Below are 24558 nucleotides of genomic sequence, written 5' to 3'. Positions count from 1 at the left end.
ACAAACTAAACACACAATGAAAGGAGACCACACACAAGGGACAGGCGAAAAGAATGGAAAACCAATAAAGACAGGAAGTAAAACAAGAAAAGACACAAGAGGCTTTCAAACTAAAACAGGAAGCAAACACCTGAGGACCACAACACTTGGGAACTTTGCAGATTTCCAACCTTATCTTCATCCCAGTTTTGTAAATAGTGTGAAAAACACCTGCAGTGGTCCTCACTGTCTTTGGGACACAGCTGCAGAATCTGTTGTTCTTCCTGCCGCCAGCACCCCAATTTCACATGTCAGTGACATAGTTGGTGGTCGAAGGACCTACAGACTAGTTCAGCTTGGACAACAGAGTAGTGCTGCGAAATGCAGTTTGTAGTCCGATTTTGATACAATAAGAAAAATACAACAAGAAACAAAGAAAGGCTGTGGATGGGGTGGGTATTGTCTTTTAGTATCCTTTGGGCTCTTCTAATATCACAGATGTTCGGTACATTGGTACCAATTATGTTTTTTACCCGCTGTAGAGCCCTCTGAGTCGTACACACATCCCATGCCAGTTTGTAATGGTTCCAGTTTCCAATATTGCTCGTCTGTAAAAAAAACTTTTGGACTTGCCTTCTTAAGCTTTGAAATACAGCTGTTTATGATTCAATGATAGGCAAGACTTGACCAACCGGATGTGATGATGTCAATTCTTAGTCAGAGACATCCATACATTTACAGGATGGTAAACGGACCAACACTAAAGAACTGGACCGAGTGTTGCTGATGTCAGCGGGGTAAGAAGGAAGATCCAAAGTCTCCCCAGGCCATTCCTCCAGAAAGAGGAGATGACAGGTATGCAAACTTGGCAAGTAATATTCCTCTGTTTCACTCGCTCCATGCACTACCAATCAACTTAGAGCCTGCAAGACTTGACAAAGGTCCTGGGATAGAGGACACCTTGAGGCAAAACAAGGCATAATATAAACGGAAGCTCAAACTGACACAGAGCTGGAAGAGATGAGCCGGAGCAGCTAGTGGAGACGAAGCGGTAGAAGCCGGATCCCAGGAAAAAGCCACAAGACAAATGATTCACTTCAAGTTGATGATATCTTATAATTATGAATTAATCGTACACTTTAAAAGAAAAAATAATTAGAATTATATGATAATTTCCACCCACATCCTTTGCACTGCTGGTCGGATGCTAACCGACATTTCGTTGCCTCAGTACCTGTACTCTGTGCAATGACAATAAAGTTGAATCTGAATCTATAAATAAATCTTCAAAACTTCTTTTTGCCTGTATTTTAATAAACAACACTTATGTACAAATATATTCATAACAGGACATGTAAAATAGTACATCTCGACATGGTGTAGATGGCTTTGGGTGCATCTAGTACAAATATCCAAACTCCACTATAATACTATAGGTATTCACACAACACTGAGTAAACACACTTGTGATTTTCAAGCATTGCAATATTTTTTTCTTTTTGAATCAAAGCTTTCCGTTTGATTGTTCGTGGTTTCTTTACTAATCTAACTGATCCATCAAATGAGACATTTCACCATGACTTTAGTTAAGACTGTGGTCCTAATGCAGCCATGTACACCTTTAAGCTGAGGCTTCAAACCTACCACATTCAAAGTACAATCATGCAGCTCCCTGAGAGATACCGTCTTACACTTGTGGCAGCCAGTCCTTACTCAGAGGAAAAGGAGTAGAGTTTTATGTATTACACCGTTTCCCCGTAGACTCTCCTTTTCCAAGAGATCTCGCCGAGTGTTTAGAAAAGAGTCTCCGTCCACAGGTCCTCCTCTAGTCATAGGCAGTCTCTGCACAGTGCCACCTGGCCCACACGATAGTCTCTGCAGGGGCACAGGCGCTGGTATTTGGCGCTGGAGCCGGCGCAGCTGAAGAGCAGCGGATCCTGCTGCAGGCCACATTCAGCGTGCTCCGCGGAGAAGGCAGGGAAGAGGTGGTTCATCTCGAGCTCCACTGCGTCACACTGGAGCTCCAGCCTGGAAACAAGGACAGAAGAGGAGGAAACAGATTAGGATGCAACTATTATAGGTGGTAGTTATTATTCTACATTGTGGTGGAAATGTATCATAGTGTTCTTCTAAATGTAACTGTGGAAGCAGAGTGCAGCTCATCTTGACCTCGCCTCAACGGCGCCAGCGAAGAGGCACAATAACAGATCTTATTATGGTCTAGTCGTCTTTTATTTTGGCTTTCTCTCCTCTCAGGTACACAGCCAAACAACATCTGTCATGCAGACAGAACCTGTTTGCATGACGCCATGGGACAGAGGAAGGAGCGAGAGGGGGAGGGGGATGAGGGGCAAATATTTCAATAATAATTGTAGATGTATAAAACTCATTTGTGGCGTGGAGATCTGGTCATTCAATTGAATTAATCCAAGTTTCTGTTTAATAAATGCTTAAAGACATTTAAGTGTTTCGACATCACTTATTTTCTCTAAAAGAGATTGAAAAGATTCATTTGCATGACATATATCACAGTGATATAATTAATATTAACGGTACGGTACTGCCTCTTAAACCTCATGGAATGAAGGGAGATATGACAGGAAAAGGGGGAGCTGGTGTCTTCTTTTAGAGTTTGTGCTGCCGCATTATCTTTGAAATCCGAAGTGCCAATGAGCCATGACGCTGTGGAGAGGGAAAGTTACTTAAACCCATTTATTATTTTGCAGAATGAGCAACTCAAGAAGTCCAGAATGAATCAAGAAGTAATCAATAGTGGGGATGGTGCTTTTGGCAATGACACAGTTCAAGATTCATTTTGTATTTGAAGAGGGTCAATCTACTGTATATCACAATCATGGGTAAAAAGTTGACTTGAAACTGGTGAGTGGACTTTTTCACCCGCTCATCCATTCACACACTATTTACACACTGATGGCAGAGTGCCATCATACAAACAGCCCATCAGGATCTAATTTATATGCTAAATTCACACACACACACCCACACACACAGACACACACACATAGAGACACACACAAACGCACAGACAGATGGCCCTCGCCAGCAATTTGGGGTTCTGTACACTTCAACATACTGAGTAAAGCCAGGGATCGAACCATCGATCTTCCGACTAGTGGACAACAACCTGAGAAACAGCCACCCCATGTAGATCCAAATATTTACTTTTCATTTCAGCATTTAAAACATCTCGACTATTTTGTTGAAAAGTAAATGTTTTAAACTGATTACTTCAAATTCAGAGCAGTGTTATTTTCCATATACATTAACAGGAGCCAATGAAGAGATATCTATCCGTCATCTTACGCGCTGAAGGCCTCCTTAATGTTGATGAAACGAAACAAGGCGGGTTCGCAGATAAGCCCCGCCCTCTGGCACGCCTCCACACACGACTGTTCCTCCAGCGAAGCCAAGAGGCGCAGTGCGCTGAGGGGCGGCCAGGTCGCGTAGGAGCTTGCGTTGGCTGCCCAGGCTAGGATGCTGGAGTTAGGCAGGAGGAGGAAAGGACTGGGAGCACTGGTCAGCCAGGACGAGTTCACTGGAGGAAACGGAGCTTCAGGGGAGCAAAAGTCCTACATGTGAAAAGACAAAGTGAGCCAGATCAGAAATATGTTCAGTGTTATATTGCAAACACTTTGACCTGTCAGGCAAGATAAAGTCTACACAAATTATGCATTCAGCTCTGGTACACACGGTCTGGACAGCTGATAGAGGAAATAAAAGAACCGTTATGATACAGAGCTGCTTATAAGAGCTGACAAGTCCTCGTCAATCTCCCAGGAAATGATATGAATGCAGTTATGCCACCCCAATAACAAATGATGTTGGGAGGCAGAATTATGCTCCGGTGAGAGAGCTGATTAGCTTCCCCCTCCAGCTGGGCTATTCATAAGACCCAGGTAATAACATTTCTCTGACATGTCCCACTGGCCTCCAGACCCGTTTATTAAAACGGGCTCCTGTTGCCCGCAGGCAATAACTAGGCTTCAGATCTCGCCATCTATGCTGCTCTTCCACTCCTGAACACACACACACACACACACACACACACACACACACACACACACACACACACACACACACACACACACACACACACACACACACACACACACACAGCTCATCAGGAGAATGGGGAGGGGCGAGGTTGAGAGAGAGAGATGGAAAGCAGGGGCATGTGGAGATGCTACTATTTGTAATAATCTTTTTTTTTTTATTAGTCGAGAAGTTTATTTTTAAATCTGTGCATGTGTTTGTTTTGAATGTGGACCTTGTAAGAAAATCCCCACAATTCTGAGGTTTTATTTTTTCTGGTAATCATTGACAAGGTATGTTATATCAATTTGAATTGTAATCTTATTAATACTACGACTATGAGTCATCAAGGTAAGACAATGTCCAATCCTACACATAAGGACAAATAAACATCTGAAACTAAACTGTTTTTTTATTTAATTTAAATGTTCATCCAATCAGGTTTCTCAGATCTATGCCGTCTAGTTGGATCAACATCCTGCTTTGAGGGTCAGAGGGTCATCGTCAAGTTGAACCACGACAGGAAAATGGGCGACGCCACGGCTCCTCGCAACAAATTGCCCTCACTGATTGTTTTTCACCGACATCTCTAAATGTGTGTGTTTGACCTCCACCACTGTGTCTCTGGAGCTTAATGAGAAAAGTCGATCAAGTGCTTTGTCTGATGAAGCCTCCTGCCCATCTACGGGGACACAACAAAACAAAAGTGTGCAATCATGTAATCATCCAGACAATGTGTACAGGGGACGACACTGAGCTGTCAAGAGTTGGTTGTATAAAGGTCAGACGAGGAGGAGGACAGGTTCAGTCTCACCGTAGAAAAACGAGAGAATTTTAGAATTTCTAAGTGACTTCAGAAGTTAGAAATACAACTTGAAAGGTTAAGAAGGGTGGTAGAGAAGTTGAAGGAAGTCTGCTGGGTGTCTGGAAATGTACATGCCAGACGGGCAGTGTGTGTGTGTGTGGGTGTGTGTGTGTGTGTGTGTGTGTGTGTGTCTGACAGCCTGGGAAAAGATGGTGTCAGAGCAGCGGTCACACTATAGGACACCACTATAGCAACCATCACAGGATGGATGTACCAGAAGACCATATCACATCTGTAAAAAGACAGTATAAAATGTCTGTGTATAAATTAACAGGAAGTTATACAGACGCAGAGGTAACTCATTGATATATCATGTATGGTCTGAATAGATCAAATCGATCGCTTCTTGAACAGATTTGCAGATGGATTTTTAAATCTCAAAATCATGCTAAAATCACACAGCTGCTTTCATAAAATCCCGTAGTTGGTGCGTTCGATTGACAGCTTTCACACTAGCTCGAACAAACCAGACAGTTTATTTGAACCCAACCAAACGGGTGAAAGTGTTCAGTAAAATGCACAATAACAAATAATGATAATGACATTATTATGTGCATAAAAAGTTGGATAACTAGTTCACTTTTAAGTATGAGTATTATTGTTCCCTTTCATCGCCGTCCTCGAGGACCATCGTTGATAAAAACGAGTCACCGTGCTCGTCTATTGAACTCGCAGCTGCTGCCTGCAAAGAATTTAATATCAGACCAGGGCAGTGTGGCCCTGAGTAAATAAGAAATCCCAGAAAAGGGAACTTCCTAAATAGAAGGTCAGTTTATTAGTTCAATTCAATGGTTTCTATGAATGCTTTAATGAGAAGAGACCTTGTGTAAAGAAAATCTATTTGCTGTTTCTGTTCTTAAAGCTCGATCATTTATCCGTCCAACATTTCTTAGAACTTGTATAAACGTTTGCTTGAGTTCTTCCACGCACGGGCGGAAATTAATACAGACAACGACACGCATTAGACGAACAAAACGCAAGCATGAAGGCAAGCATCTCTAGGAGCAGGTGTACACCAAACGATAAATAATGAACAGTGCCTCACAAACACTTGGAGAAAATACAATGGATGGTCTGAGGACCCAACATGCCAAAGGCAATCTATGTGTCTGTGCTGTCAACACAGAAGCTGAGAGGCCTCACAATGAAGACTGACCTAATGAGCATGTTTTGTGTCTTCTTATCGTGCTTCACTAGCCTCATTCATATTCCGCCCGAGTAGTGTGTTTTCCTGCCATCAAGACACAGCTCTTGAAACGGGGAGAAGCTGATGTTTTGTGAGAAAGGCTTCAAGTTTATTTTCGGGCCTGCTAAACTTCGAGAAATGCACTGAGAAGCCATTTTGCACGACTGACCCTTTTAGGCCTAATTATGATCTGTTACAGTAAAACATGTTATGTAAGTACTGCACTGAATTATACACAGTACAGTTATTTGATTTGCACAGCATGTATCATCTCCGCCATGAGAATCATGCGATTGCTTGTGTTGTTGTGACACTTTCTCTAAACACCTTTTATTGCCTGTGTTGTATCCCATCGACTGCCTGCTGAGCCCCCCACTCACTACTCTGGCCCCGGTGGGTCGGGGGGAGGCATCGTGATGAAACAGGCGAGGGAATCTCTGAATCCCTGCTGCTGCTCTGTGCCCACAGACACAGTGGGGGAAACTGTTTGCTCACTTTTACTGCCGCCGCTCGGCAGTTTCTTGTGCCTTTTTGTGTGTGTTTTTGTTGACAATCAACCTGACCTTTTCCAAGAGTACAAACGCTGCATGTCGCGGTTAGGCCCGTGAGACGGAGCTGAGGTGCGTGCCTGCAGAGGGCTGATGCGAAACCTCCGTATGGTTATGCAACGAGAGCATATCGGTTATGTGATTTAAAAAAACTCGTACACTTGTGACGAGCAGCCAGCCAAGGTTTCATACATTACACACACAACACACACACACACACACACACACCTGGCGGGGATCTGCACTCTACTGAGTGCACCTTTCACTTTGAAGTGTTTGGAACAGCTGCATTTTTAAGCTTTATATTAATGTCATAAATAAAGAAACGTCAATGAGAAGGTAATCTACGCAAGGACATTCTTTTCCGTTTATAGTGATCAATTTGACAGAGACATATCACTATAAGCAGTTTCCACTTTATAAAAGATGTGTATAAAACACATAATAAACACACTGCCTACTACTACTACTACTACTACTACTACTACTAATGTATTTAACCTAAACTCCATTTGTAGCAATGATTACACTGGTAATTTTGTAACATTATTTATTAACAAAGCTGTTATAGTTTCAGTAACACATTAATGCACTGAACTTCCTTTCTTTTATTTAAACGGGCCACATTGAGTCAGGCACAATTAATCCGGTTTCTATTTCTGTGATTTATTCACACCACCAAACTGCAACCAATCTGATCTGCTATGATGCAACCAATGCACCTAGAAATAAATAATTTCTATTGCATCATTATGACCTTGCCCAGCATGCTCGTTGACTTTGAGGCCCACCTGGTTCTGAATGTAGGCGTGCACTCTTTCAAGCATCCCCTCACAGGTGTACTCATAGGGCAAGAAGGGCTCCACCTGCAAACACAGATGTTCACACAGATGAAGAAACAGTGGGGCACTGTGTGTGTCTGTGTGTGTGTGTGTCCACAGAAATAAGATATCATAATTATAGGAACATCTGATAGTACATCAAAGCTGACATATTCATTAGCGTGATTGGGAGAGGCTTATATCATACCACACGTTAAAATCAATGACCTAATACATCACAGGTGACAGCTTTGAAAACTGATTTAATTATGTTTAGTGACGACTACATCAAAATGTCAAACAATGGATTAAACTGAAAGTCAGCCACAGGTCATCCATTACCGAGGGGGCCTGATGTTTTTGTGCATTCTGGGTCCTTCGGGTGTCGTTTTCAGTGTCGCTGTTAAAGGCTGTCACTCATTGTCTGACTCTTTGATGACAGGAAACATATTGTAACTCACTGAGACACCGATCAATGGCTCTCTGGCGTATGCTAACAGTGTGGTAGAGAGCACAGCAGCAACAGAGACACTCTGCTGGTTCTGTAGAGAAATCACGACAGTTGAATGTCTTTGGATGTAAAGAGGTTTATGATTTCAGTTATTATGAATATATCAGCATACATTCTGTCAGTAATCTCAATGCAGGAAGTGATTGTGCAATGAATGTCTCCCACGGTCATTGTTTACTATCATGCCACTGAAGCACTCAGGCTTTTAAACTGACAAATGGTTCCTTTTAGTGTGGTGTTCCTTTTAGCGCTCTCTTATTACTTTATTTCATCTGTGTTTAATGAAATGTATCTGGCACTTCATCAGATATTCCACAATGCAATCTGCCTTTTGGGCATATTAATATAATATAATCTGAGCGAGAGAGAAAAAAATGCTTCATTGAGGGTGATTTGTATTCGGAAGCAGAAAACATTTTTTTAAATGACTGTGCATTTCCCTGCCACAAAAACATAAAATAAAATGTGAGCCACATCCATAATTTCATGCCATCATCGATGACGATAACGTGAAACGTCCGCCACATGCCTGAGGGGAGGGGGTGTTATGCTCGGAGCAGCCGTGTCCAGGAAAAGACACACAAACCCAGCTAGAGGGTAAGATCGAGGAGGTGGCTCAGTTTCTTTATCAGCTGCCTGTTGCCTCATTTCCATCATGCACTGTTGCCATGGAGCCATTAGAATCTGAGGCAACAGTGTGCCAGATGGCTCTTGAGTTCGCTGACAGAAGAAAATATCGTATCAACAACAAGAACAAACCTACCTGAATATGTGCCGAATAAAAAACATTATGTGCCTTACATATAATATTTGTGAACTAGAATGCATCTCATTAAACTTAAACATGACGTCCAAGTATGGGGTCGATCAGTCTCAATAATTGCAAATGCACACAGAGAGACTTACAAACGCAAACACAAAGATTTACAAATGCAAACAGAACAATTTACAAATATGTTCGATTTACAAATGCACACAGAGAGATTTACAAATGTGCACAGAAAAATTTACAAATATGTTCGATTTACAAATGCACACAGAGAGATTTACAAATGTGCACAGAAAAATTTACAAATATGTTTGATTTACAAATGCACACAGAAGGATTTACAAATAAATTAGACTCACAAATGCACGCAGAACGACGTGTCTGTGTTTATTTATTTGTCAATCGCACTGCATTTGTTTGTGGATTGCTTCACATGTGTGTGTACGGATTTATGAGACTCCCCTGCCGTGGCTAGATCCGCAAATGCGTTTTTTCAACATAGACCTAGCTGTAGCCAATCAGATGTCGCCCTCATTTTCAGCCAATCACATGAGCGCATCTCCCCCTCCCCACGGGTCTGCCAGCGTTACAGTTGCGCAATTTGCAGAGGGATACACAATTAATGTACACCCCCCCACCTCCATTGTTGTAAGTCATTGAAAGTTCGGTATAATCTTGTATACGAATGACGCGAATAGAGCGAAGTGAAAAGTTTGCCCGCTGTCATTCAGACGTCGTCGGTGAAAGCCACCGAGCTGTGATGTTATTTATAAATATATATATATATATATATATATATATATATATATATATATATATATATGATATTAATGTTATGAACCCAAACACGAGGGCGTTAGATGTTCCGACGTTTATGGGATGTCCACAACAAGTATAAAGCAGGAATAGTGGATGACGGAAGTTATAACTGTTTCCACGGAGTAAAGCCACGGAGATAAGCCACGCCCCTCTAAGGCGCAAATAAAGCGAATGATGTGTTGAAAATGAGGGCGACATCTGATTGGCTACAGATAGGTCTGTTTTTAAAAAAATGCATTTGCGAATCTAGCCACGGCAGGGGAGTCTCATAAATCTGTACACACATGTGAAGCAATCCACAAACAAATGCAGTGCGATTGACAAATAAATAAACACAGACACGTCGTTCTGCGTGCATTTGTGAGTCTAATTTATTTGTAAATCCTTCTGTGTGCATTTGTAAATCAAACATATTTGTAAATTGTTCTGTGCGCATTTGTATATCTTTGTGTTTGCATTTGTAATTCTCTCTGTGTGCATTTGTAAATCGAACATATTTGTAAATTGTTCTGTGCGCATTTGTACATTTTTGTGTTTGCATTTGTAAGTCTCTCTGTGTGCATTTGTAAATCGAACATATTTGTAAATTGCTCTGTGAGCATTTGTAAATCTTTGTGTTTGCATTTGTAAGTCTCTCTGTGTGCATTTGCAATTATTGAGACTGATCTGACCCCATATCCAATATGCTCAACTCCTATTATCCAAATACTACAGAAGCTTTGCTATTTGTGGGAAATGGTATTGACCCCAGTCTCATGTTTGTAATGTCAATATAATGCTAAAGCCAGCATCCCGTTAGCTTAGCTTAGCACAACGAGTTGTCACGGAGGGAAACAGCTAGCCCGGTTCTCTCTGAAGGTAACACAATCCCCCCACAAGCAACTCTAAAGCTGACTAATTAACACGTTAAATCCTGTTTGTTCAATTAATACAAAGACAAAAGTGTAATCAAAGTGACCAGTTGCCAGGCAACCATTGGAGACAGGAAGTTACTGCTCTCAGCCAAGAAGCACTCCAACACACTGCGTAACGTGTTAATTAATAATGATATTAGCTTGGTATTATATGCACAGAGCCAGCCAGCCGTTTTCACCCATTTCCAATCTCTGTGCTAAGCTAAACTAAGCTAAGCGACTTCTAGTGACCAATCCATCTTCTCGTCTAACTCTCAGTACGAGAGCGAAAAAAGCTGCTCTCCCAAAATGTCGCACTTTTGGATGCTATTGGTATTATCTATACTATGAAAACACGCAACTGTGTCTGAATCAAACACACGTGTAGTTATGAATCATCCAGATGATAGACAATGAAGCAGCTCTTTTTTTTCATTTAATCCTTTACAATTAAGTGGAAACTTGCCCAGTCAGCCTGTGTGATTATTATTGTGTTTCCTTCCACTAGGATCCACCTTTTAAACACTTACCGGTGCCACAAGTGGTACTTCCTTTCGCCCCTATCAGCAGGACACACAAGGCCTACTTAACAAACCCGGCCAGTAGAGGCACACATGCATTTTGGCACTGCGAGAGGCCGCTGCTCGCCGTTGTTCTGGCGACAGATTGAGCACAGCGTGATTGATTATTATGATCTGCTGCGGACAATGCGTTCGGTCTGTCGGGCTGGCCTCTGGAAGGTTGCCATGTAAACCCAGGTGTGGGCGCAGTATACCTCCTGAGCCGCATAATATCTCAAGCAATTAGCAGCACGGAGAGCAGCGGGTGAGAGCCATGATGAAGAGGTCTATTAGAGGCTGGGGGCTTCAAAAGTGGGTCAAGCCAGACTTTAAAGCGTGCAAGAGCAAACTATTATTATCATTATGCAGCGGTGTACTGAGGTAGACTAATATCTATCTGTGGTATAATATTGGAAGGCCGATATTTTGTTGAATGACTAGTGCTGAGCTTGGTAACACCAATAAATTAACATACATTGATTCTCATAATCTCACGGATGGTCGCATCAAACTCTTCAGAGTTATTGAAGTCGATAGTGATGACATGCGGCCGGCCAATGTACTGCTCTGCATAAGGATGCTGAGAGGACACCTGAGGGGGAATAAATGGATATATTATTTACAATCACAATAAAACGAGTGAAGTCAATATGTGTACTCAATATTGATTTGCTTTTTGTGCCTTCATCCTCATGGCCAAGATAAAAAAAACAAGAGCATCTACCTTCCTGGAGGTGGGCTTCCCTCTGAAGAAGTCATGATTGAGAGAGCTGTGAGAAGGGTTAAACTTGGGTTGTAGGAAGATGCAGCCATTGGCTATGGCCTCCAGAGGGGCGGGACCTTCGTAGGGGAAGCCAAACCCAATGAACAGCTTGACAGGAACATAAAAAGGAGGAGGAGATCATTAGCCGATCCACTGAGCTGCTCATATCCAGGTCAACGCACATATTTTTTAGAAGATCATGAAAGTGTGAATGATGTTCCCACCTTGGCCTTCCTGAGGAGCTGCTGCAGCTCCTGCTGAGGCAGCAGACCGTGGTTCTTAACAAAGGCAGGCACCTCTGGAGGACGCTGCGTCTCATAGTAGACCGTTCCATGGATCTCCATGTAGCGATGCAGAATGGCCAGGAACTTTTCCTTTCCCTTTGAAACACACAGGCACAAAATAAGCTGAACACTTAAAAATGGGCACAGTGGAGTTCCTGCTTTATCATTGAAAACACTGCCGCAAGGGTGGGACTATTTTTTTTAGTGCACCAGATCCCTATTGGTTAGTTTTAGCCTTTTTATTGCTCACCATGTGTTTGGCAATATGGTTGCAATGCTAAGATTTTTGCCCTCAACGTATCAGATAATAATTTTATTTTTTGAGAGCTGTTGCTGTCTTAAGTTGCTTTGAAACTCACATTTCAAAGAGCAGACGTCTATAATTGTCTCTTTGGAATGCCCAGACCAAATATCTGATGACAGTTAAGCTTTGTACTGTTGACAATACACACTGTGAGGTTTCCTCTGCAGCACCGACACCGCTATGACCGGTTAAATTAATTGAATAGATTCATCAGTATTACACACAACCGCTCTTGAAAAGGGGCAGAGGAGCAAAGCCCAAAGGTGTTGGGGAGGGCAATAGTATCACCCCAGCCTGGACACTATTGGTAAATGGAAACGAGGCGAGCAGATAAAATGAGCTGAGTCGGCTCTTGTTAGCGCCAACATCATCAATTTGGTAACTGGTAACTGTCCAGTACCTGTGAAGGCTTGAAATACTTAAATCAATGTCTATCTTCTGCGTTGCCCCGTGGAAACAATTTGCTTGCATTATTTCCCTGATGTAAAACTGAATTAGTTTATCCCTGAAAAGTTTTTTCTCTGGGAATATGAATTATTCACTAATGATGTGTCTTCAAGGCATGAATCATTTATAAATGTCATCAGTGTGTTATTCCTCGTTTTTCATTTTGGGCCATTTTAATGTCTTCGAGCAACATGGAGATGAAATCACACTTTCTTCTGCTTCTGCTTACATTCTTGGATTTATGTGAGTTACAATTTATTACAATTATGAACAATGTTATAGTGAAAAGGAAGATATGACAAACCTTCTCAACCTCATTCCTTTATTTATCTAAATCTGTTTCTTATTTGTATGCTACATTAGAGAAAAAACTCATGTTTTATAACAGATCTAGACTATTTTTACATCTTTTAAAACAGAACTGACAGTCAAAAGTTAGGCTCTGATAAATTCATGCCAACACAACTGAAGTGAATTATATATTTCTTGGCAACAAAAAAAAGAGGAAAAAAATAATATTTTTTCTATTCAAAGAAATCAATATTGCCAGTGAAAAGGAGGTACTCACTTGAAGCTGAATCCATCAATGATGCATCATGGGATAATGAATGTAGAATAGTACACGGTGAGAAGAGAAGTACGAAGAGTAGGTGTAGAGGAAAAGACAGAATATGACATCAAGTATTAGCCATTTTCCCTCTCAAAGGACCTTTACAGAACCCAAAGCTCTCATGTGAAACTCAAAACCTCAAAAGGTGGAGGAAGAGACTGCTCTCATCGAGGGGGGCTTCATTGTCTGGAGAGACCCCGACACTAACGGCTGCACGGTGCAATCTGTCGAATGCACACATGACTTGTTACACTGCAGCTCAAGTTGTTCAGAGAAACGTGGCATGTTGGTGTAGGAACAAAGCTGCAGTCAGGGAAGAGAACCAAATCTTGTGGGAGGTCGGCAGCACACTTCAAAGTTGCAGCGAGAACGGCAAAATCTTGCCAGCAGCTCGGAGGTAAAATGTACTCTCGAAAAAAACCAAAATGATTGTTCCTCTACCATCACACTGAAGGACAAACTGGTTTGGAGGAAATGTAACATCTAGTGGGTGTTGTGCAGGTTGGAATAGGAAAGTGATAATCAAGAGTCCTCCAAACTCTATCTGCCGATGTCGTGTGTAGTGGTACAATGACTCCTCTAAAGCAGGGTTTCAAAGTGTGACGCTGTGTTCCCCGTCGAGACAACAGCGGAGCTTTGGGGAGCATCAACAGCAGTTCTAATTTTACCTGTGGGACACAACTTGAGCTCTGTTTTTAAACCTACATTTGTTTAAATGTAGGCATAATTAAAAGTATGCCAGATTAACAAATAGCAGTTTGTGTTTGTAACGTAACCATCGATGTACAGACAGATTTCACCGGTTATCTCGATACAGGAGAACATGTGATGATACTCAGGAAGGTTCGCCTCATGCAGTGTCTTTGCGTCACGCTTCTACTTCCCCACCTCCCTCTCACTCTCCTGAGCCCCACTGGGGAGGCAGGGCTCACAGTTTGAAAACCTTTGCCCTTAATCATGGCTCTATTAATACTTTGCTCGTGTCGTAACCCAACGGGGGGGGGGGGGGGGGGGGGGGGCCCAAGAACGTGTCTTACTGCACATATAAGTTCATCATAAAATGCATTTTGTTCAGGACAATGTATTCTAATTGAAGCTTTAGGAATTGATTTCTAAGGAGGATGTAACAAAAACACCAAACACTACACTGTTTAACATAATCTGAAGAAAAGTATATGTATTGAAATTTGTTTCAAGAAATCACATAATATGATGAATAATGTATTTTTACTCTTTTGGGGCTCATGGCGTCTAGCAAGAGGAATAAGAATCAACATTTTTATTTATTTCAGAGGCCTTTTACACACCAAGTCCATTTTTCTTCTAAGACGTCGTCCATTGCACCCTCGTAAAACACATTCAGTTTTGTCTCATATCGCACATTCACACAATGAATAGGTTATTCAAACGCATCAGACTCAGTGTGCAAGGTTTCTGTGCGTAGCGGATTTAAAAATCGTGTACGAAAAACATGAACTTGGTGTGCAGAGGCCTCAACTCCGTTCTACTGAGAGGTGGTGAGAGGTCACCTTAATGAGAGTCATGGAAGTCATGTTCTTTGTGTGTGTGTGTGTGTGTGTTTGTGTGTGTGTGCCCTTTAAATCTCTTTGTCATTTGTCCTTGCAAAGCCACAGGGTAAACGTTTGAAAGTGACCAAATTACACAACGCATTATAGATTAGAGTTCTCTTTGTAAATGTTTGTAAATGAACCGTCGCATCTCACACAAAATAAAAATAAAGAATTTGTAGACGGCCGTGGTGTGACACTGACCTTCCACATGCTGGCTTCTTTGCCGTAGACAACCGCCATATTGTTAACCTTGTTCCGCTGAATGTTCAGTCTCTCCGTCTCATTCAGCTCCTCCGCCACGAAACCCATAAAGGAGTTATCTGGAGTGTGGGCTGCCAAGGATAAACAAAGCAATTTGCAACACAATTTTAAAAGTCCATGTCTCAAAAGAATATAACACAAAGGAGAACGGAGGGGAATCTGAAAAGCTGAAATTCATACTGTTTTATCATGAATAACTGTTCCCATTTATCCGCGGGGTAAAACAATGCCACTGATAACTTTATCGGTTAAATAAAAAATACAGCGTATTTGCATTCACACAATTTATTTGGTTGTCTTTGGTTGCATCCCCAGAACGAGGTGAAACAACGTCATCCACAACACTTTCCTCTCCGTCATCTTCACTATATAGTTTTAGCCTTCAAAGACTTTTGGATTGCAGCTTTAAAGTGCCACAGCTTACAACTTTTCAGAATACGAAACAGTACGATGATTGGTAGCACACACAAAGGGAGCTATCAAGTGCAGTATTTTTGTAGTCAATTCAAACCCGGAGATGAAAGCGTTCACGGTGTCGGGCTTTGTGATCAAAGTATTGCGGGAGCAGCGGGGCTGCCGATTGTCGCGGAATTAATCGAAGACGACACAAACAGCTGAAGTTTCTCCTGTCACAGATTTCACCAAATTGAACCCTCAATGCTTGTGTGTGTTTTTTTTTTCTCACGTTCTCTGCTGTGCCTGACTGAAGACTTTATAATCTCACACAACCTGCTCGCACTTTTCAGTCACAAATCAAGCTTCTGATATCACCTGTGAGAATTATGAAGATCATTTCCCTTCAGCGAAAGAGACAATCTGTCTGAGAGAAAATCAAAGCCCACGTACGGAACATGGTCATGTACTGCTGGCCGTGGAGGTTCCAGTAGCCCCAGTTGGTCCTGTAGCCGTGCGTCGTGGCATACTCCTCGTGGTTGTAAGCCGGCTCCGTGCCGAAGGTGTCAATAACTCGGATGTGGCACCTGGGACAGAATAAGAATTAGGCTGGAGCTAAAAACGAGATCACAGTTGTCTTTCAAATGGAACTAATTGCTCCGAGTTTGGTTTATTCCACCTCTTGCCTGGAAACCAGGCAAAGCGTTGGAAATTGACAGATGTATTTGTTTATGACCGTGACTGGCTGCCACTCTGGTGTGTTTTCACCCCCGAGAACCAGAGTGTATTTCACCGGTTCAGAACCTGAGCAGCTGCGACTTGGGTCGGTTGTGACACACATAGCATGGCAGGTGTTTTGCTCAGGACCAAAAGAAGCGCCCATTGTAAAGTTGTATTAGTGGTTCTGGAGAAAGCTGCAGGCGGCAATACCACAGCCAAAGCCACCGGCCCCTTTTCCGAACAGGCATATTATCGCTCTAGCGCTGCACTAGTTCTGCTACAAGAACAATCAACTTCATGTCAAACTTTTCTTGAGAAGAAAGATGTGCTCGCTGTACCCCCAACTGGATTTCGCAAAAGTTTTAATATTCCAACTGATAATGTATCGGCTCATCTTTACTCACTGTAGTATGTTTACATTTTCCTTTTCCCACCCACTTGTCACCAAGTAATGTAACTAATGTGCTGTCGTTGGCCACCTAGAGCTGGTCACTGGTCACATGTTGATAACCCGTTGATGACGCCCCTTGGTAATCGAAAATGGGCCCGAGAGGTTTCCAGACCATTTCACATGTGAGATTTGGTCTGTCAATGTCACTCTTAATAAACAGCATGCAAAAAAAAAAAAAAAAAAAAAACTGTCAACAACATGACGGCCATGAAAAATGGCGTCCTCGTTTTGAGCTACGAGTTTATTTCAGCACGAGAGCGGTCTCATCGTGCGACTGTTGGTTTGTAAAGCTGTCGGTGGTGATGGATGCCTCCCCCCCCCTTCCCCACTGAGCCGAGCTTAGGAGCCTCAAGGTGAGACGTCTGAGACTTAAATCACAGCCTTGTTTCACAGCCACCACGAGGCGCTCTGCTGGAACCGATCAACACACAACCTGGAAGGTCTGAGATGAATTTGAGTCAAACACTTTTGAAGGAGATGCTAAACTCTGGTGCCGTGCGTGAGTCTCTTTGGATCGACTGGAAATGTTTAGAAATTCTCTCTGATAATGTGAAGGCAGGGAATAGATTACACTCCTTCGACAGCATCGACACTAAAACATCTTAAAAGATGTTGTGTTAATGTCCTCCAAAATCAAAATCAAACAGGAAAACTGAGGGGGGGGGGGGGGCTTTTAGTTTACAAGAGTAAAAGCAAATTATATTCGCACTTTATTAGCAGTTTATATTTCCACTAGGAAGTCAAAAATCAATTGATGTAATCCAATCTGAGATTTATCAATACCGTGCCTCTCTAATCAGGGCAGGAGAGGAAATTAAAGTATTGGTCTTTGGCTCCGTGACGGCTGAGGAGTGCTCGTCGATCAGCTGACCTCGGACTGACGCTGAGTGGAGTCAGCGGAGGTCTCCACTGCTGCTTTGCCCCGACCTCGTCTCACAGAGCTCAAAACGCAGGATGATCACGATGAATTGTTGTGACGAATGTACCCTTCTCCTCTAACGAGTAAAATATGGAATAAAAACAAAACGTAATCCAGCTCCATAATACAATCCAACAACATTGCACCCAACACGATTATCACTATCTACACACACTGCTACGACCGCTTTCCTTTTCCATAAATAATTTTTTTTGCAATTTGCATATTGTTTTTCTGTGTTTGGATAAAACAGAGGCTTTTCTTTTACACTGCTCTAGTGCTGCTCAGCTGGAACAAAAAAACACAACACTGGAACCGCTAAGAGTTGTGGATAGTTGTTTGTTTTTTTAAGCATTTACTGCAGTAAATGCTTAAAAAACCACACTAACTATATATGAATGTGGTACAGGCTAATTCATTCATTTTAAGCAACCTAGTCCAACCTTCCAATGTGATGCATATAAAGAGCAGCGTGTGTGATGGAGCCTGCACCTGGCTGATGGATCACTGTGTAAAGAGGCCAAATTGAATCCCATATAAGGGAGAATTTTGCTGATGTTGCACAGTGAAGTATCCGGTCTCGTGTCCTGCAGCCAGTCAATAAGCCAATGGTTAAGTATTTCAGCAATAAGGCAATTACTGATAAAATGAAATGAATGCAACAAATAAACACTTCCCTTAGGTCTTGGGAAACAAATGGGAATGACAAGACACACACATATAAGAGAGAGACGGCGAGAGCTTAACACTGACTTGTGCTTCCTCAGTGACAGACCCATGTGCTGCTTCATCTGCTGCAAGCCGTGGTAGTCTGTGTAGATGAGGTCAAAGGGCAGAGGTCCTGTCAGAGGGCAGCTTCCTCTTCCTGGAGGAACCCCCAAAAACCTGAAGACAGGTCAGATGCGTCAAACCACAACAACAGTCACTGTAATCCCAAAGAAGAGATGAAGACGACGACACGAAAGGGAAAAAATATATAAAGAGAGAGAATTTAAACACCCATTTCACAGTAATGACAGGGTGATCCATGTGTTGATTTGTGGTTTATAAAAAGGAAATTGTGCACTTCCGTACGCTAAATTAAACTTATGCTGTGTGTACGGATGCAAACATATAGTGTGGATTCTGAGACTCCCAGGTGTTCTCCCATTTCTCTGAATATGTGTGGGTGCTTGTGTGACTTGGGTTTGGTTGGGGGAGAGACAGAGATGCTGCAGAGTGACGGACAGGAAGAGCGACAGAGCCCAGGAGCGTGTCAGTGTTCTCAGCGAGACGGCTTCAACCACACGTCTCTGACTCATACCGAGGGACGGCTGCTTCCAAGCATTATTAGTGCTCGAGCCGCCTTTGTCATGATGCCTTCCAAGCAATTACTGGATAAACGTTGGCACCAGGAGTGCCACAATAGTGCCTTTTCTCAGGGTTGTCTACTCTCTTGCATTGCTTTCTTTATTTTCAACCCAACTAGCGACAGAGCTACAGAGGATATTGTCCGTCTGTCGGTCGATCCGTTACTTCCAGAGTGAAATATCTCAGCAACTACGTGACTGCCATGAAATGAGGCGCACGCATTCATGCTCCCCAGAGATTGAACTGTAATAACTTTCATCATCAGTCATCTTCATCGTGCACCACCATTGGGTCATAATGTCTGTGAGTCCAATGCTTTGGTTTATAAAACAGTAAATGTGGTGGATGGAATCAAAAGGGATGGATTTTGGACACATAGTTAATTACAACATGTATTAATATAGCTTATGTTATTTAGTTTTCCACATGAGGCACGTGTCTGAATGACATTCTTGTACGATGAAGTTGCAAGTCAGTGTTGTATGATATCATTTGTCCCCGTTAGTTTTCTGGTGAACGAGACGGGCTTGATCAGCTGAAGAAATAAGGCAGAAATAAAACCCAGATGAGAGCGCTTACAAAAGAGCGTTGTCTTAGCAAAACTAGTAAAGACAGGAGATATAAATGTTTTGTCCGCGATGACAAAGTACAGCGCGGCTTCAGAGCGCTTTCAGTCGGGATCAATGTAGCGCTTTGTTTGAGAAAAGCACAATCCAATGCGTCTGTTTTTTAATACAAGAGGAAGTGCTGCTCTGTGTGCTCAGCAGTCCTTTGGTGACACGTACAGCAGAAGATGCAGATCTGTACAATGCTCTGCGGCGTACTAAATGCAGTTTACTGGATGTCAATATAACGTAACAGAGGGCAGTTTTGTAAAACATTTATTTAAATATGATAATACAGCTCGGAGGGACCACTGCACACACAAAAACAGACTTGCATTACAATACTTTTCCATTTTCTTTAACAGGAAATGTAATAAAGATGTGAGAAACGTAGCTAACTATCCAGCCACGTCTACTGTAGCTTCCTCAATGTGTAACAAATGACAGGCAATAGAAAAGGGCCTGGATGCTAAATAACTAAAAATAACTAAATGTAAACCTTCTGTGATCAAAGGAGTTCGTATCAAAAAAGAGCTCCGTCAAGGCTTCGTATTAAGTCTCATATTTCAAAGAAGAGCGAACAATTGCAATCTGAGCAACTCAAGAATAGAGATCAAACTCGAACAGGAAGCGGTGAAGAAAAGATCGTCTTTAGTCACTTTGCTGGAAGATATAAAAGCTGCAGTGTTGTCAAACTGCAACCACTTCAAGGAAGTTGTGCAGCGATAGTCACAGACCTATGGCCTCACACACACACACACACACACATGCACGCACACGCAGCCTGTATCGACCTTTCTTTGGACAGTGAACATGTTCAGTCAGCACCGCGGCCTTTGGAAACAAACACCGGTTCCTTTTCAGCAGACGAGATAATGAGCGAGAGTGTGTCAGCCGACAGTGCTTAAAACTGCAGTTTCATCAGTCAAAAGGTGAACACTGCAGGCAATTCAGCACTTACACAAGCAAAAGTGCTCTTCCCTTCTCCACGCTGTATTTCTGTTCTGTGTATTATGTGCAGTACGCAGCCAGGTGGGTACGAGACAATCCAGCTGCCGGGCCATAATACAGGAAACGGCAACTTGTACATGCTATAAAATGGTCGCGTTTTAGGAATATTGCAGATAAAGCAAAATGACAAATAGGTAGCTGGGAAATGGAGGGTGGAATTCAGAGAAAAAACACAGTTTTCATTGCAGTTTAAAAAAATGTAAATGTAAAAAAACAGAAATGTGCAAGATTATGAAGTCGAAAATTGGGAAAATAGTGGATAGGGATTGTGAATAGTGAATAGTACACATTGTATTATGATAAGGATGACATTTGATCGAGATGACGGTACATACATACATACATGCATACATAAATACATACATACATACATGCAGTTTCTGTGTTCTTTTATGCACATTAATAAATACTAATATTGAATCAAACAACGTCTATCTTTATTCGGCACGGTGACTATTAAAAACCGAGTGTTGAGAAGACATTATCCACAACACACTGCTTTACAGTTACACACTGAAGCTCTGAAGGGACTGCGCCCAACTGTCGCTGTGTCCGTTTGAAGGTAAAACTACACAGAAAAGGAGCATAACATATAAGTGCTCATGGTGAACCACAGATTACTGTGAATCATGTCCTACGAGTTTGCCTGGAATTTGCTGCTGCGAACCCAAGCCTGGATAAGTGGATGAGAAGGAATGATGGAGAGTCTGCTCTAATGCAATATTTTGCACTCGTTACCAGCGTTTAACGGGGTCATCTGTGGTGTGATGACGTTGATTCAGACTTGCAAAGTGAAGAAATGTGCGAACAACCCGTCCCATTATTTATCATTACCAGTTTTGCACTCTGGGCACTTTTTGAAACTTGTGAAATAACATTTAACCTTTGTTCAAAATAATAAATATACTTATTTAGGCTTACAGTATATGAGCAACTGTCATCAAATGACAATAAGAAGACTATTAGGCAGTAGTCTACAGAAGTGTTTTCTTAGATTTTTTTTAACACAGAAATCAGACAATCATATTAAATGTTATTCTTATTTCTTTGTGGTTATTTATTGTTATACAAATTTTTAAACAACTATTAACAGTTGTACTTTTTTATATATTATAACATACATAACAATTTTTAAAAAACGTAATAAAAGGGCTATACATAGATTAATTCAATTCAATTTACAACAAATTTTTCAGAAAATGAAAACAAATATTAAATTATATGTACAGTGTAGACAAATACTAAATATGTACATATACATATGAGTGGCTTATTTGTAAAAGAGCACCAGTGTCACTCGTCATCTGTGTCACTGTCAGCCATTGGAGAAGTTGGTGGTCTGACCTGCTGCCTTGCTCAGAGGGTTTTATGTGAGGCCGCCTGGCTTTCTTCTCACAGCAGATTCTACACATGCTGCATCTTCTTCTTCTTGTCCCTCCAGTGAGATCATCATGATGTCTTCCACTGTGTTGAGATTGAACAAACAAAAACAGCAATAGTATGTTACATGTAATAAGGGACTTAATCTAAACATGTAACCCTTGAAACCCCCAGTCAACTGCAGTCTCAAATAATTGTATTTATCCCCAAATAGAGGATTGTTGTGAACCACAAGATGGCAGTAACTTATGAGGATGTGACTGCACTCTGGCTAACGTTCACTAGCTAGCACGCGAGCCTTTGGAGCTAACGCACCATTAGAGCTAGTTAGCTAACGTTAGCTAGCTAAAGCGAACTAAATAAATTCAAACTAATTACTACTAGTTATCACTCACCGGAGGCGATGGCCACGTATTTCTTGACGTTGTCGCTCCCCTTGATGAAGTCCGCAGAAGAATTCAACGTGTGCTGGGTTGACGACGAACATTTCTCCTCCCACTCACAGGAGATCAAGAAGCGCTCCACTCGGTTCATCACGCACACGCAACATCGAGGCGAAAATCCAAAACATGATATGGCAACTGGACCGGGTCAGGGTTACGATGTTTTTGACAAGTTCATTAAATTATCATAATTATTAGAGGAAATTATGGGGGCATTTTTTGCCCCTCTCCTAGTGATATCAGGGGAAAAATTATATTTCTTAGGGGCAGTTTTGCCCTTTGCCCTCGTGTATTTCCGACGCTGCCTACATTGTGCCTAATACTTTTGTAAATATTGTACACCTTAATTTGTACCATTCTGATGTTTATCAGGCATAATGTTGATTATGTTCACCATCTCACCTTAGTGTGCTAGCATGTGAGAGGTAAACACAAAGTACAGCTGAGGATGATGGCAATGTCACTAGTTCTTAGTCATAAAGCATAAATAGTAAGTATAAGGCAAATATACATTTTGACATGATGATGGGACGAAACCAAAAGGATAACCAAAGTAGTTTTTACAATTGATTCTGAGGGGAACAAGAATGTCTGAACCAAATTACATGCTGATTGATCCAACATGTGTATGTATATCATATTTTAGTCTGGACCAAAGTGGTGGACCACCTGACAGACATTCACCACCGTTGCATCCACACAGTCGGGCACGGCTAAAAACACTGACACACATCCCACTAAAACAGCACATACACAGGTGGGACTCACTCGCACCTGCTAACGATGCCTTTTGTGATACCTGAAAATGTATTATGTATTATTTCAATCACATGCGTGGTTTCACTGGCCAGTTGTGTGTCTATGTCGCATACATTATGTGCGTTTCACTCGTGTGTGCGTGTGTGTGTGTGTGTGTGTGTGTGTGAGTTTAAGGTTGAATTATGGCCTGTATGGCCTCTCACGGTTAGATGTATTACAGTGACTGTATGTGACTCCTCACAGATCCACTGAATCTGCTGCTGTTCAGAGGTTTAATTGGATATATGCAAATCCAGGGCAAACTTTAAGGGAAGAGTAAAGGGATTAAAGTGCATTAAGGAGCCAGGAGTCTGGAACTGGGAGTACACACATACTGTAACACACAAGCACACATTATAAAGTATGCATACACAAGCAGGCACAAACAACTCTATCTCCCGTTCTCTCTTTTTCCCCTTCACAAATGCACATGCAGGCTGGCATTATTTAATATTTGTATCATTATCAACAAATCCCAAGAAGAGACCACATAACCAGCAATGAATGTATCCCGCTAACAAGAACTGTAGCCACAGCCTCCATGATTTACAGCTCCATTGACCTCTAAAAGCTATTAAACACACATTAAAGAGCCATTGGTGATAGTGATTGATGTATGGTATATTGGTGTTGTTTCACTTTGTTTTGATGAGGATTTAGTTCATCCTTCTCAGCAGCATAAACACATCCCTGAGCCTGCTGCTCTTCAAATATAAAAAAATGCAATTACAGAGTTGTTTTCAGAAGAGATCACACTGGCTGTGTCCTTCAGAACGGTATGTCACTGATTTGATGTTTCTAACTGTGTTTTTAAGGTCTCTGGCGACATTGGATTTGGCTCTAAAACAAAAGCTATATATATCAAGCTCTGGCTTCACAGACAAGAATTGTGAGTAGGATAAATTCAGCTTTTATTTTTATTCTCTCTCTCTCTCTTAAAAAAACATCTGTTTTAATTACCTGCTCAGCCTTCAAAATGCAGAAATAAGTTGTGAGACATGGATTGCAAAAGAGAAAGACTGCAAAAAGATGGACAAAGGTGCAAGACTTGCACACATTTACCCAAAAACCATTTGACAACCACCGGGCACACTTTCTCTATTTCACAGCTGGCCACTGGCACCATGGCAACTCTCCAGTTTTGTGGAAAAGGGGAGAGAGTCAGACAAAAGAGTGTCGGAGACTCCATAGTCACACTGCATTGCAGGGTGCGCGTGTCCAACAGGGAGGGGAATTGGCTGAGG

At 41.9% G+C, this 24558-nt stretch overlaps 1 protein-coding gene across 3 annotated transcripts in view; it reads right to left on the bottom strand.

Annotated features, from left to right (window-relative positions):
* Positions 1-1808: 1808 nt before the first annotated feature.
* Positions 1809-24558, bottom strand: part of LOC117735220 (alpha-1,6-mannosylglycoprotein 6-beta-N-acetylglucosaminyltransferase B) — a 55508-nt gene continuing 32758 nt past the window's right edge. For 2 of the 3 annotated variants that reach the window (XM_034539724.1, XM_034539723.1), the window contains exons 9-17: positions 18481-18612; positions 16091-16224; positions 15185-15315; positions 11992-12147; positions 11729-11875; positions 11480-11596; positions 7423-7497; positions 3304-3569; positions 1809-2007 (exon numbers count right to left, since the gene is read on the bottom strand). In XM_034539724.1, the coding sequence (XP_034395615.1) occupies positions 1809-2007; positions 3304-3569; positions 7423-7497; positions 11480-11596; positions 11729-11875; positions 11992-12147; positions 15185-15315; positions 16091-16224; positions 18481-18612 (1357 nt within the window). Of the gene's footprint in view, positions 2008-3303; positions 3570-7422; positions 7498-11479; positions 11597-11728; positions 11876-11991; positions 12148-15178; positions 15316-16090; positions 16225-18480; positions 18613-24558 lie in introns of all 3 variants that reach the window. The other variant, XM_034539722.1, reaches the window with a different exon arrangement.

This window comes from Cyclopterus lumpus, chromosome 8 (assembly GCF_009769545.1).
Source record: "Cyclopterus lumpus isolate fCycLum1 chromosome 8, fCycLum1.pri, whole genome shotgun sequence".
NCBI lineage: Eukaryota > Metazoa > Chordata > Actinopteri > Perciformes > Cyclopteridae > Cyclopterus > Cyclopterus lumpus.
This window is presented reverse-complemented; position numbering and strand designations above follow the sequence as displayed.